Raw genomic sequence first — 13,694 nt, forward strand, 5'->3', positions numbered from 1 at the left:
AATAAGTGCCATCAGTGCCCTGCTGGCAAGACTGGGGGCTTGAAGACGGAGGATATGGGGCTCGTCTGCCCCAAGCTCCAGCCTTCTTTGGCACCATGTTCCTGGTGGCCAAGGCATCTGGGCGGGCAGCTGGTTGGGGGCAGGGGTGTCAGGCGTCAGGGACATGATGGTCCCAACCATTTGCATCTTGTTCTCCTCTCAAAGTAGTGACACCCTTTCCCCTTCGGCTGGAAACTCCTGACCTGACCCCTAAGGTCCAGCCTCAGCCCCACATCACTACCTCCTACTTCCTGTGCAGACATGAGAGGAGGCTGGGTCCTGGGGTCCAGTCCTCACCCTCCCTAGCTGGGTGACGCTGGGATGCTCACTTCCTCTCTCTGGACTTCAGTTCCCACACTCAGAAAAATGAATGAGTTGAACTAATCCTGGGGATTAATGGATGGGTTTCATGGAGGCAAGGATACCCCTCCAGGTTAAGTCATATGCAAACTTGTGTTTGAAAGTCCCCTTCCCCAGGACTCTATAGCTCTTTGTCACATTCTCCAAGAGGACTGCAGAAAAGGGCACAAACCCTAGCCTGACAAGCCTGGATTGGAATTTTGACAAGTTCACTTATAGTAGCTAAATGATCTTGACCGCGGACCTTCACCGTCTATTGGTCTATTTTCCTAATTAGTAAACAGGGTTTGTGAAGATCAATTCCTAGTTGTGACAGCTTAGAACACAGCTCCTAACAAACGATAGCTATTACATTGTGAGGATGAATGCTGAGATCCCTTCCAGATAAGATTTTATGAACCTACAATCTAAAACATGGGTTTATGAGAAAATAGGAGGTCAGCACACTGAACTGTGGTTGTTTATGCTCCACGGGGTCTCCCTCGAAGATGGGGGAGGGGGCGCGAGGGGTGCCGCACAGGGGCCATGCCCAGTGGTTCGGAGAAGGGGAGAAGGGCCTGAACACACAATTGATCCAATGATTTGACTGACTGACCTTGACCCAAGTCAGCAGGTTAACCCAATCGGCAACCAGTGTAGATGGGAGAGTGGGAGGTGGAGATGCCTGGAAGATTCCAAAAGAGGTCTGGGCATGCAGACAGGACATCCTTCTGGTCTGGTTTATTGTGAGTTGGCCAGAGCCAAGGGACAAGGAAGATTTTTACAAAAAGACACGCACCGCGTAAAAAAACAAAAACAAAACCCTACTCTGTGCCCAACTTGAGGCTTCGGTCCCATAGTCTGTCCACCCCTTCCTGGAGCGGAGGGGGTCCCTGAAGCTGCAGCTCTGGGAGATGCTGCGGCCCTCGGGGCAGCGGACAGGCACAGCCCAGTGTGCCGAGTCCAGGCAACTGCGTCGAGGACCCTCGGTGGCATCGGTGGAGCTCAGAATGCAGCCCAGTGTTCCGCCACCCCCAGGAGGCAGGGCGGCCTCAGAGCACCGCCAGGTTGTGGCAAGACTTAGAGCGGGCCTTGAGGGCCCGGCGGGCGCTGCGGGCCGTCAGCCGTGCCAGGAAGCGACGAGCCCGCTGACCCAGGCTGGCGCGCCGTCGGGGCGCGGGAGGCGCCGGGGCCGAGCTGTCCCGGCGGCGCAAGCGCAGTTGGCGCACCACGCCCTCGAAGAGCTCGGCCACGTTGTGCTGCAGCGTGGCCGACGTCTCGATGAACTTGCAGTCGAACACCACCGCGCAGGCGCGGCCCTCTGAGGGGCGGGGTCAGACGGGCCGGGTGGAGGGGGACATAAAGGTAGGAAGAGGTGCGTTGAGTCTCAAGCTGAGTCACTTTTTTCTTTGTGCCCTAACTTGCGTTGGGTGCCAGGGGATTCCGAGGACAACGAGACCCGGCTCTGAGGAGTTAGTGCACAGGCTAGTGACTGATACTGATGCAAAGCGAGGCTGGGAAGGGTCTTGAATGCCAGGTAAAGGGTCTAAGCTGTGCATTACAATTACCTGGGGGAGCTTGTTAAAATGCAGATTCCTGAAACCACCAGCCAAGAATCTGATTTGGGAGGTTTGGGATGAGATCTGGGACAGCATTTTCACAAAATCGCCTGGGGGTTTTGCTGCGGAATTTGGGGATGTTTGCTCACAAGGCATATATCGTCTTCCATCTCCAGGAAGCCACTGGGCTGGGAGACAGGGGCCTGGGTTCTAGCCCCCAGTGGCTGGTGACCCCGTGGAGCTGGCTTACCTTCTCTGGCTCTCAGTTTCCATATTTTTTAGATTTTTCCCCGTGAGGAAAGCCATTTTGAGATCTTTATGGGTCCCACATGTTATCACATGTATTGAAATTAATTCCCCATCCCACTTTAAATACAACTTATATATAACTAAACGTTTTGGTTTGCAGTTGTTGGCTGTCACAATATGAAGTTTTGTAGATGATTAAAGCTTTGTGAAATTGGAATTTACAAATTTCTCACTGTATTTGTTTTGGAGCTCATAATTGTTTCAGGTCTCGGGTATAAGCCCCTGAAAAGATTGTAGGCAGTGGACCTATCCCGTCCGGTGGATAAAGTGTCTCTGATTAAGGGCATGGGGGAGCCATAGGGGGATTTTTTACGCAAAGTAGTGACAAGGTCTGATCTGGTTTTGGAAAACTCTGGCAGCTGGCGAGGAGAACTGATTGAACGGGGAGAGAGAAGTAGGGGGGCTGGTCCAGACTAAGGTGGAGATGCCAGGATGGGGCAGAGGTTGTGGGCATGGGGGGAAGGGAACGTGGGGTTAAGGGAGGTGGGCCTCACAGGATTTGGGGGACTGGTTTCCGGAAGTGAGAGAGGAGGCGAGAACAGTTCCTAGCTTTCAGGCTGAGGCAAGTAGATGCAAGATGGGGCCGGGGTTAGGGTTAGCGGCAGAGAGAAAGCTGGAGGAGGAGGGTGGAGTAGACGGCTCACCTTCCACGGAGACTTCCCGGCAGCGTGCCAGGTCAGCCTTGTTGCCCACCAGGATGATGGGCACGTGGTCGGCCTGATGCGTGCGCCGCAGCTGAATGCGGAGCTCAGAGGCACTCTCGAAGCTGCCTCTGTCTGCGATGGAATACACGATGACATAGGCGCTGCCCACCTGCAGGCATGAATCCTGGCTCCAGCTTTCATCCTGCAACAGAGGGATCCCAGGCCTGTCCTCAAACCGTAAGGTACCTACCTCTCTGCCAGAGGGGCATCGCTGCGAAAGGTGGGGCTGGGATGGTCTGATGGGTGGACCCGGGCTGAGGCTGGGATGGATGGTCTGATGGGTGGACCGGGGCTGAGGCTTACAATCTAGACAGGTTTGAGGAACAAATTCTGCCGTTGTTCTCTGTATCGTCGCCGTGGGCAAACCACCAACCCTGTCTGAGCCCCAGTTTCTCTTTGCAAAATTGGGCTAGTGAACCCACCTGACTATATTTTCTCATTCCTGGATTCCTAGTGTGGGCTGGACACTGGAGACCAAAGATTTGTTTGGTTTCTCTTCCTGCTGAGAAGGGTTCAGCTCTTGTGTCTGGTTTCTGAGGAGGGCTCAGTCTTGCTAGACTGACAGCAAGGAGCCTGCTTAAGATTCCCTCCCCCCCCCCCCCCCCCCCCCCCCGCCCCAAATAAATAAGTAAGTAAATAAATACTCAATCCAATGACACTGCTACTGTGGACCCTTTTTGGAAATTGCCTCGACCCTCCACCGTCACTAACTGGTTCAAACTGAACCAGTTTCCCCATTTTACTTGTAGGAAAACCAAGGGCCAGAGGAGAGAGAAAATGTTCTCAAGGCCATACGGCCAGCCAGCTGGGCACAGAATTCCAGTTCCAGTACTCCTCCCCCCACCTGCCTCCCAAATGGGACTTCCAGGCTGATCCCTTTTCTTAATTCACTGGACTCTGCCCCGTAGGATTTTCAACTGCATTCAAAAGTAGCCCCTCCCTCACCAGCCTGTGAGCTCCATAAGGCCAGGGGACGCATCTATCTTATATGCTGCTGGGTCTCCAGTGTCCTGGCCCCGTGATACATATCCCGCTAGTGTTTTTTAATGAATGGGTAAAGGGGTGAAACCCCAGCTGAAGGCTCAGAAGGTGGTGTTCCCAGTGGCGATGGAGAGGGACAGTCCTCGTGCAGAAGAGTACAGACTCAGAGGGCACCTGAGTGGCTCAGTTGCTTAAGCAGCTGAATCTTGATTTTGGTTCGGGTCATGATCTCACAGTTCGTGAGTTTGAGCCCCACATTGGGCTCTGCGCTGACAGCACGGAGCCTGCTTGGGATTCTCTCTCTCTCCACCCCTCCCCTGCTCTCTCACTCTCTCTCTCTCAAAAAAAAAAAAACAAAAACAAAAACAAACAAAAAAAACTTAAAAAAAAAAGAATACAGGATCAGAGTCTTATAGATCTGGGTTTGAATTCCACTTGCTCTCTGACAACTTTGGACCCATTACTGAACCTCTCTGAGCTTTGGTTTACTCATCAGTAGAATGGGAATCAGAATACTCACTCACAGATTTTGCTTTGCCTGAACATCATAATATATATACAGAGCTTAGCACAGGGGCTGACACTTGGGAAAAGGGTGGGCTTCCACCCAGCTGCATAAATGCCAGCTGCAGTTAGGAAGACCGTCATCATCCTCATCACGCTCATTTGGACTTGGGTGTTCTTTTATTCTGCCGGAAAAGAATTGGCCACTTAGCTCCTTCGTCCCCATCCTTTCTGCCTATCGCTAGGGCTGTCAGCCATTCTGGCCAATCACCCAACCCTCCTAAGCCCCACCCCATGGGTGAGGCCTCTCTGCATGTTAGGGGCGGGGCCTACCCCTTACTGAGATAGGCTCCCGGTGATTTTTACATCCTTCTCTCTGGTTGTATTTCTTCAAAGTTCTACAGTGAGCATGTATTATCTGTATAGCAAGAAAAAAGAAAACTCAGACAAGGTGAGACAAGCATAACAGGGACATATCCCTGTCTGCTTTCTTCCCGCTCTGGAAGGGGGTAAGGAAGGACATCCTTTGGTTTCTTTCTTTACTAGCTACCAAGTTACGAGTCATTAGAATGATCATTATTTACATCTCTTCACCTATTTTCAGCATTGTCTCATGCTGCACACCGCTTGCTCACCACTGTGAAATTGCATAAGAACTTAAAAAAATCAGCTGGTAAGGAAGGCAGGAACGATCAACCCATCTATCAGTTGAGAAAACTGAAGCTCAGGGTGACTGGTGAGTCACCTGCACAAAGCCACACAGCTGGTAGGCAAGAGAAAGGGGGTCGGTTTACCCTCAGACATTTTGGTGCTAAATGCAGTGGTCCTCCTTCTGCACAGTGTGTGGGGGGTAGTGTGTGGGATGAGGGTGCTGAGGACAAGGTGGGGGGCGGCAGGGGGAGAAGCACATCCTGGGACGGCTGTAGAGGGCATCAATGGAGTGAGAAAGGACTCACGGTCATGAGGTTCTTCACTCTTTGGTTCCAAAGGCTGCTTGGGAGTTGTTGGCCTTGGGGGTTGCCGAGGATGGCCTCTGCCATGTCCCTGTTGTGTAGTGTCCGAGGAGGGGACAGGGGTCTGGTCCTAGGCTCAGCACCTCCCCCCCCCCCCCAAGTCCTGCCTGCTGTGCCATACCCGTTTCTCAGCCTCCCAGGTGTCCATGACCACCAGCGTGGTATCCTCTCCATCCACCGTGAGGGTCCTCTCGTACACATCTTCTGCAACCAAGGGAAGAGCCAGATCTCAGGGAGGAGGAGCAGGCCTGGGGAGGGTGTGGCCTCCCCTAGTCCCCTTTCTGATCACAGCGCCCCCTCCACTTGTGTTGGAAGTGCTCCCTGCACTTGTTCGATGTCTTGTCTCTCCTGACAGGTCAGGAAGCTCCATGAGGAGCCCATGTCTCCCCAGCTGCCAGCAAGATAGCTGACACATAGTAGGTGCTGAGAAAACTTTTGCTACTTTGGTTGGTTGTTGGTTGATGCGTGTGGGATGGTGGGGTTAAAGTTGGCTGGGAATTCTCTCATTCCTGTTCTGTCCCTGGCTTAGTGCATGCTTCAGGCAGGTCGTATGAACCCTCTTTGGGCCTCAATCTCCGCATTGGTCACGTCTACAGGTACACGTATGTACATGCCTCATATGGGTTCTCACACTCAGAGGGGTCAAGGCTAGAGAAGGGGCCTGGCCAGAGTGTCCCCACTTTCTCTTTGCTTTTAACCAACCTCCCTCTCCACTCATCCTGTGGACTCTCAGCTAGTCCTGTAAGGACCCCTCTTCATTTCCTCTGTCCTGTCCCTTCTCCCTTCATCCTGGGGCCCCCGGCTCTCTCTGCTCACTGCATCACTTGAGGATAAGGGAACCTGGGAAGTCTCCATGTGGGTCAAGATCTTAATTTTGCTGCTGGTCATGGTGGGCGTGGATGGTTGTCTGTGGAGGTAGGAGGATCTGAGAGGTGGAAGTTGGGGCTGGGAGTTTCTGAGCTGGCTGGAAGCCTACTTATTTCTTTCCCTTTGAGACTCATGGAGCTCAGAATTGCTTCCCTTATGACATGGAAATTAATCATCCTTGAGAAACTGGCAAAATTCTCACAATTCAACAAATTTCCCTCCTCTAGACCATTGTGTGGGCTGTGCCCTGCACAACTGTCAGGGGGCATCATTCACTTCACAGTCTATGTGAATGATGCCCTTTAGAGTTGAGCAGTGTGTGAGTTGCACAACTGTTCTTGGCAGCCTTGTGCCCCTGACTACAGGGCTTTTACTCCTGTGGCCACAACCCAGCCCAGCCCACAGAGTCCCTACCTCCAAGCTGTTCATGGAGGTCTCGCTCTTGCTTCCCTGCAAAGAGGCTGGCCAGGCTGGTCTTCCCTACGCCAGGATCTCCAAGCAGTACCACGCGGTAGAGGGCCTCCCAGGAGCCTTCAGAGTCGCTGGATTCAGAGGACCAACCATTGGGGGCAGGTGAAGGTTGCCGGGGGGGGAGGATTGAGGGAGGCTGACTGGCCCAGCCGGGGATGCTGGGATTTTGTGGAAGGTGCTGTACACAGGAGGCCAGGTTGGTGGCCCCGGGCAGACAAGGGCAGTGGAGTGCTGGCTCGCCGACGCAGGGGGGTCTTTGCTTCTTGCTGGGTGTTTAGTGTCATCCTTGGGTGGGAGGAGCTTTGCGCCTTCCTTCCTTCCTTCCTTCCTTCCTTCCTTCCTTCCTTCCCTCTGTGAGCAAGAAGCAGGAATGGGCAGTGAGCCAGGTGCTGTCACCCCCTTCTGCAGGGTCCAGATGAGCTTCTGAGATGACTTCCTCCCAAACCTTCTCCTGTTCAAATGACAGGAGGAGGCACCTCAGCTCTTTGGGGTGGGGGCTTCCTGGCTTCAGGGCCAGAGTAAGCCTAGAGCGGGCTGGGAGGGGTGAGCGTGCAAGCTGTGAGCACACGCATGCACACCCAGAGGTCACTTCCTATGCCTTGAGGATGACCGAATACCCCAGGACACACAGGCAGAGACAGGCAGAGGGGGAGCAGGGAGGTGGGATCCATACAAGCATGCACACACCCTGTCCACAGACGTGTCCCTCCCATTCGGAACATGGGACCTACGTTCTGAAAGGCCCCCGAATTGCCCCGGCCCTCCCCTACCCCACAGCTCACTTCCCCAAGGTTCAGATCGGGGTTGGGGGATACGGAGGAGGGTTGAGGGCCCCTGGGGGATTCACTTCCGCTGAGGGCTAAGAGGCAGCACGGGGTGGGTTGGTATTCCGAAGGGCGATGGGAATCTGGGGGTTCCCTGGGCTGTAACTCGAGAGCCCTGGTGCCATGGGAACGGCGTGTCCGGCCCGCCCCCTACGTGAAAAATTCAGGAGATGCTGGCGCGACAGCCTCCAGCGGCTGCTGGGGGGCAGGGGTTGCGAGGCAGCCGGGCCCCAGGTTTGGTGACAGGACAGGGTCCTGGCAGGGGGCGGGGAGGAGACCTCCAGGGCCCTGGGGCGCATGTGCCATTCCCGGGGTCTGAGTCCAGGCCTCCCCCGCCCAGGGTCCTGGATGTAAGTCCCCTGATCCCGGGAAGGTTCCTTGTCCGAGGCTATCCAACCCTCCGGGCCCCAGGTCGGAGGACCCTCACCCCGGGGACGCGGGTTTGAGGCCTCCCTCGCCCCTGCCTGCGCCGCAGAGCCCCCCGTGCAGGCGCCTGGCGAACTCCGCTCCAACTTGACTAAGTTGGCGGCGGGCTGCGCGGGCGTTTACCTCGCTTGAGGAGGGGTCCAGGGTCCCCGGCCGCCGCGGCTGCCGGGTGCTCCAGGCTGCACCACCGCCTCGGCGCGCAGCCCCTCGGGCCAGTCCCGCCCCGCCGCCCGGGCCGGGGGAGGAGCCGAGACCCCGCCCCGTCAGCCCCGCCCCATCAGGGCAGCCCCGGGGTCCCCGCCCCGAGGCCTCGGTCGCGGAACGACTTTTCACCGAGCTCAGTTGACCCACTGCCCCAAGTCCTTCGCCTGGGGTGGTAGTGGCGGTGTCAGGGTTGGGGGGGGGGGGGGGGGGCGGGCAGCGAGAGAGGAAAGATGTGGTTTCTGAATTCCTGGGTCTGGATCCTCTTCTGCATTCACGCCAGCAACCGGGTGCACCAACTTTATTTCGCCCTCGCAGAAACCACCTGCGGAACTGGTTGAATGTTGATTCCCAGGGCCCACCCTCCAAGAGAGGCGGATTCAGCGGTTCTGGGAGAGGGGGCTGGGAATCTGCCTTTCAAACAAGTGCCCAAAGTGACCTTTATGCTGAGTTCATGGGCCCCCACTTTGAGAAACTCTCCTCTGGATGGTGAATGAATTTTGGAGGTGGGTCCAGGGGAGGAGGGAGCTTAGGTCTGCGCTGAAGACTTCTGATACCTGATTTTGGCATCCCATTCATTCATTCACCAAATTCTGGGTTAAGCACTCTTTATGCAGGGGTCTGTCCCGTGTCTGGAAGAATGGCTGTCCCCTCTTTGATGAATATTTACTGAGCATTTGGGCTGTGGCTAGTATGATTTGAGCGCGTTGCCTAGATTATTAGCTCATTTAATCCCGACACAACACTGAAAGGATGTTTAACTGAAGCTTACCTGGCCCCGGGACTCAGGTTTCTGCCTCGCAACCCACTGTTCCTTTCTTTCACCGCCATGGCTTAGAAAAAAAAAAAAAAAAAATCTTCCTAGGCACTTGAAGGAGAGAGACACTGTGATGCTGGTAGAGTAGAGCTGTTGGCTATAGGGAACTGGTGATTTGGGCCATCCAGGGGGCTAGGATCCAGGCTCTTTGGGCAGGGTGCTTCCTTTGAGATCATGAGGGACTGGGGAGGGCAGGTTTGTGTGTGGGGCCATGCAGAGCAGGCTGTACTTGTGGGTGGAGCTCATTGTCATGGCTGAGGGGGTCCAGGTGTCCAGCTCAGAGCAACTCCCACAGCAGCCTGTAGATTAGCTCAGCCCCGCAGGGCTCTGGGCAGACGCTGAGCCCCCTCATGTCTGTGCTCTGTGCTCTGGCCTTCTGAGAGTCCCTTTCCCTACCTACAAGATGGGCTGTGACTGATGTCATGTCGCACATTGTCTGGGAGTGAGGCAACTTGGTTTCCAGTCCCAGCTCTGTGGCTCAATTGCTGTACGGCCTTGAGCAACACACCTCCTTTCTTGAGGTTTCAGTTTCTTTATTTCACAGTGATATCTGGACAGGTTACACAACGCTTACAGCCTGAGTTTGGCATTCAAGGCCCCTCGTGCTCTGGCTCCTATCCTCTGCAGGGCCGTTTCCAGTCTCTCCTCCTAATGAACCCTTCTCTGGCCATGCCCCACTCTTTCAGGTACATTCTGTTCCTTCTGCCTGGAATTCTGTTTCTGCTATTCCTCTCTCAAGAGGCAACTCAGATGCCCGGGTAGGACACTGTTCTAAGCTATTTGCACATATGGTCCCAGTGGTCCTCAAATTTTAGCTGTGCATGAGAATCATTTGGAGGCTTGTTAAACCACAGCTTGCTGGGACCTGCACCCAGAGCTTTTGATGCAGCAGGTTTGGGCAGAGCGTGAGGATTTGCATTTCTTTTTTTTTTTTCTTTAGAAATGTTTTTATTTGTTTTTGAGACAGAGAGAGACAGAGCGTGAGTGGGGGAGGGGCAGAGAGAGAGGGAGACACAGAATCTGAAGCGGGCTCCAGGCTCTGAGCTGTCAGCACAGAGCCCGACGCGGGGCTCGAACTCATGGAGTGTGAGATCATCCGAGTGTGAGATCATGACCTGAGCTGAAGTCGGCCACTCAACCGACTGAGCCACCCAGGTGCCCCAAGGATTTGCATTTCTAACAAGCCCAGGTATTGCTGCTGTATGCTGGTGTGGGTATCACACTTCGAGAACCGTTGTACTATTTTGTTTAATCCTCTAAATGAGCTAGGTAGCCATTCGTCTCTGTGAGGTAAGTACTGTTACTCTTTCCATTTTCCAAGTGGTCTAAATACATGCTTGTTTGAATGGGTTAGTGAGTTCTGGCCCCCTCTCCTTGGCATCAGGAAAGGAAATGTCCGTGTATTTAGCCTTGCACGGGGGGGCCTGTCATCATTTCCTTGTCGACCACCTGAGGCTCAGAGAGGTTACATGATTTGTCCAAGGTAGCACAGCGATTAGAGGGAGACGCTGGCGTTGAACCAGGTTTCTCTGAAACCCCACCTTTCCCCACCCTCTCAGGTGGAGAGGATGTCTAGTTTCTGACCTCAGACATCGCTTCAGGAAATCCTGTCCGTAGTTTCAGAGCTCAGCAATCTCTGACAGGTATGGCTGACCAGTTTCCCACATAGCTGGCTGACATCCAGTTATATTCTCAGGACCACAGAGCCCCGGCCTCCCACTTAGGTCTCCTGCTGCCCACGCTCCTGCCTTGATCTGCAGCCTGATAAAGGCTGGGCCGCAGGCAGCAGGGCTCAGTAAGCCTGGCTCCTTTGGTGGCCTCCCCAGAAGCCCTGTGGCCATGACGCGGCTGCTTCTGCTGATTGTGGCCCTCCTGGTCCTGGGTCATGTGCCACCAGGTAACATCACCTGTGTGTGTGCGCGTGTGTGTGTGTGTGTGTGCAGAAATGAGGGAGAGCCTCCCAGATTCTGGGGGACAGAGGAGGCCTAGACCAGCGATTGAGTTCTGGCCCCCCCACTGAGTTGCTGGGCACCTTAGGGCAACTTTCTAAATCAGTCTGCACCTCAGTTTCCTAATCTTTAAAATGGGACTCGCTCGACAAATATGTATTTGAAAAACATTTACTGTGTCCCAGCAATATGACAACCGCTGGGGAGAGGAAAAAAACGTCCTTGCTTTCATGGGGCTGATAATTTTAGGCAGAAAAGAACCAAATAAACACATCATGTGTCAGGCGGTGGTAAGTGCTAAGCAGAATAGAAGCAGGACGAGGGGTTAGGGAGGTGTGTGCATGTTGGGGAGGATGGGAGAGCTGATGGGGAGGGTCATGGGAGGCCCCGCGTGGTTGTTTGTTTTTGTTTTTTGAAAAACTTGAAATTTACATGAAAGTAGAGAGACCAACACAAGAAACAAGGTGAGTTAACGAAAAACCATTTTATTACGGAAAAATGTAAACGTATGCAAAAATAGAGACTAATGTAATGACGTAAGTTTTCAAAAGAAACCTTATTTTAGAAAATGCCAAACACAAATAAAAGATAGTGTAAAAACCCTCTGTGTATCATCACCCAACCTCAGCAATTTATTTGTTTTTCTTTATTTGTTTTTTAATGTTTATTTATTTTTGAGAGAGAGAGAGAGAGCGAGAGTGCAGGGGAGGGGCAGAGAGAGAGGGAGACACAGAATCCGAAGCAGGCTCCAGGCTCTGAGCTGTCAGCACAGAGCCTGATATGGGGCTTGAACTCATGAGCCGTGAGATCATGACCTGAGCCGAAGTCGGACACTTAACCGACTGAGCCACCCAGACGCCCCTTTAACGATTTTGTATATAAGGTCGGCTTGAGTGGAGATCTGACTACAGTGAGAATATAAAGAAGATCTTTACAAGCAGCAGGAGACAGAAGAATGACAGGGGTGTCTGGAGAGCAGTGAGGGGGCCAGCGTGGCTGGAGTGGGGGGGTACCAGGAGAGAAGTGGAGCAAGGGTGGCGGGGAATACAGACCATGTAGGAGGAAAGAGCAACTCTGGGTCTCAGGGTTGCTGGAAGGTCAAGATGTGATGGTGTGTCAAGAGTAGTTGCAGGAACTGCCCTCACCTGGGAGCCAGGGTCTCGGGTTCCTGTTCCAGACCCACCACTTACTGGCTGGGGAAAGTTGGGTGAGTCCCTTTCTTGGTCCATAAAATGAGAGGGTTGGCCTCCAATGAGTCCTGGTTGTCCCCCCCCCCCCCCCCCCCCCCGCCGGAAGCTGTCATTCTGATAATCTCCCTTTCCATTTATTGAGTATTTACTGTGTGCCAGGCACTGTGCTAAAATGATTAAATCCCCTATAACTGCCCCCCTGAAAGGGAGTTATAGAGCTGAGGAACCTGAGGCCTCCTAGGGGACCTTAGAGGGGGCACAGGACGCATTCCTCCAAAGCCCTACCTTTTCCATAGCCCATGGGTAGAAATTCCTCCACTAACATTAAATGGATCCATATGTGTGAGGCAGTTTATGCTATGGTTATAAGCGGACTCTAGAGCCTTATTACCTGGGTTTGAATCTTGGCCCTGCTCCTTAATGACTCTCTAAACTTGGGCAAGGTTGTTAATCTTTCTGTGCCTCAGTTTCCTTACCCTGTATCACAGGGATCATAATAAGACCAACCATAATTGTACAGTGTTGTCATGAAAAGCGCTTAGAGTGTACCTGGGGTGTGGGTTAACCTGGACAAGAAATTAGTTTCTAACTTGTAACCAGTGGTCTAACTTGTGATCTATAGGCTAACCTGGACTGAAATCTGTGGGCTCATTTGTAACTGGTTGTCTCATCCGTGACTAGTGGTCTGGTCTGTTGCCTCTAGTCTAACCTGTGGTCAGAGTTCATGTCCTGTGGCCTCAGTTATGACCTGTGGGATGTCGTATAACCAGTCACCTAACACAACGACCAGAGAGCTAAACGGTGACTTGTGATCTAACCTGGGTCCTGTGGCCTAATTCGTGGACAGTGGTCTGATCTGTGACCTGTGGCCAAACCCTTGATCTATGGTCAAACCTGTGAACAGTGGTCTAACCTGCAACCCATGGGCTGCTCTGTGACCTGTGGTCTTCCTCTGCATAGGGAGAAGTGAATTCAAGCGGTGCTGGAAAGGCCAAGGGGCCTGCCGAACTTACTGTACGAGTCATGAAACCTACATGCACATGTGCCCAGATGCCTCCCTGTGCTGTGTCGCTTATGGAATCAGGCCTCTGCCCTCTAAGACTGAATCTGTGTAGCTGGTTCTGGGCTGACACCCTTGCTGTCCAATAAACACCTGCTGCTGCCCGTCTCCTCTTGCTTGCTCACCACCCTGCCACCCTCATGCTGGGGATGTGGGGGTGGGCGAGGTCCCGTATGGGAGGGATAGAGGGTTGGTTGGTGGAGGGAGGGGAGGTGCCCGGGGAGAGTGGGTATTAATGACTGTTGTAAATGGTTCCGGTCCTGCCTGTATCCCTTCCACTCTGTCCAACTCGGGAAAGATTACTCAATCTCTGTAAGCCTCCTGGGTCTCCTCATCCGTGAAATGGGGATAAATTATAATATCATGAGATTTGGAATTTATAGAAGGAATGCAAAAAAAAGTAGAGTTAACAGTAATAATGTCAGCTAATAATAATAATGA

The 13,694-nt window shown here is 53.3% G+C and overlaps 2 protein-coding genes across 4 annotated transcripts; one reads left to right on the plus strand and one right to left on the minus strand.

Moving 5' to 3' along the window:
* Nucleotides 1-282: 282 nt before the first annotated feature.
* Nucleotides 283-8,254, minus strand: REM1 (RRAD and GEM like GTPase 1). Its single transcript, XM_049650975.1, is given in 6 exon segments — nt 283-1,699; nt 2,891-3,092; nt 5,570-5,652; nt 6,730-6,907; nt 6,909-7,137; nt 8,160-8,254. Coding segments are annotated over 5 exon segments (894 nt in total). The 5' UTR covers nt 7,071-7,137; nt 8,160-8,254; the 3' UTR covers nt 283-1,430.
* DEFB124 (defensin beta 124) lies at nt 6,806-13,694 on the plus strand. Of its 3 annotated transcripts, none has more exons than XR_007462099.1 (2): nt 6,806-6,888; nt 13,154-13,244. XR_007462099.1 is itself a non-coding variant. In XM_049650983.1 (2 exons), the coding sequence occupies exons 1-2, from the start codon at nt 10,894-10,896 to the stop codon at nt 13,306-13,308; spliced, it is 213 nt and encodes a 70-aa protein (XP_049506940.1). In that variant the 5' UTR covers nt 10,707-10,893; the 3' UTR covers nt 13,309-13,694. The 3 variants fall into 3 exon arrangements, 1 of the variants encoding a protein (XP_049506940.1); XR_007462098.1 differs by lacking the exon at nt 6,806-6,888 and adding an exon at nt 9,480-10,243 and having other exon boundaries at nt 13,154-13,229; XM_049650983.1 differs by lacking the exon at nt 6,806-6,888 and adding an exon at nt 10,707-10,951 and having other exon boundaries at nt 13,154-13,694.

This window comes from Panthera uncia, assembly GCF_023721935.1.
Source record: "Panthera uncia isolate 11264 chromosome A3 unlocalized genomic scaffold, Puncia_PCG_1.0 HiC_scaffold_11, whole genome shotgun sequence".
Classification (NCBI taxonomy): Eukaryota; Metazoa; Chordata; class Mammalia; order Carnivora; family Felidae; genus Panthera; species Panthera uncia.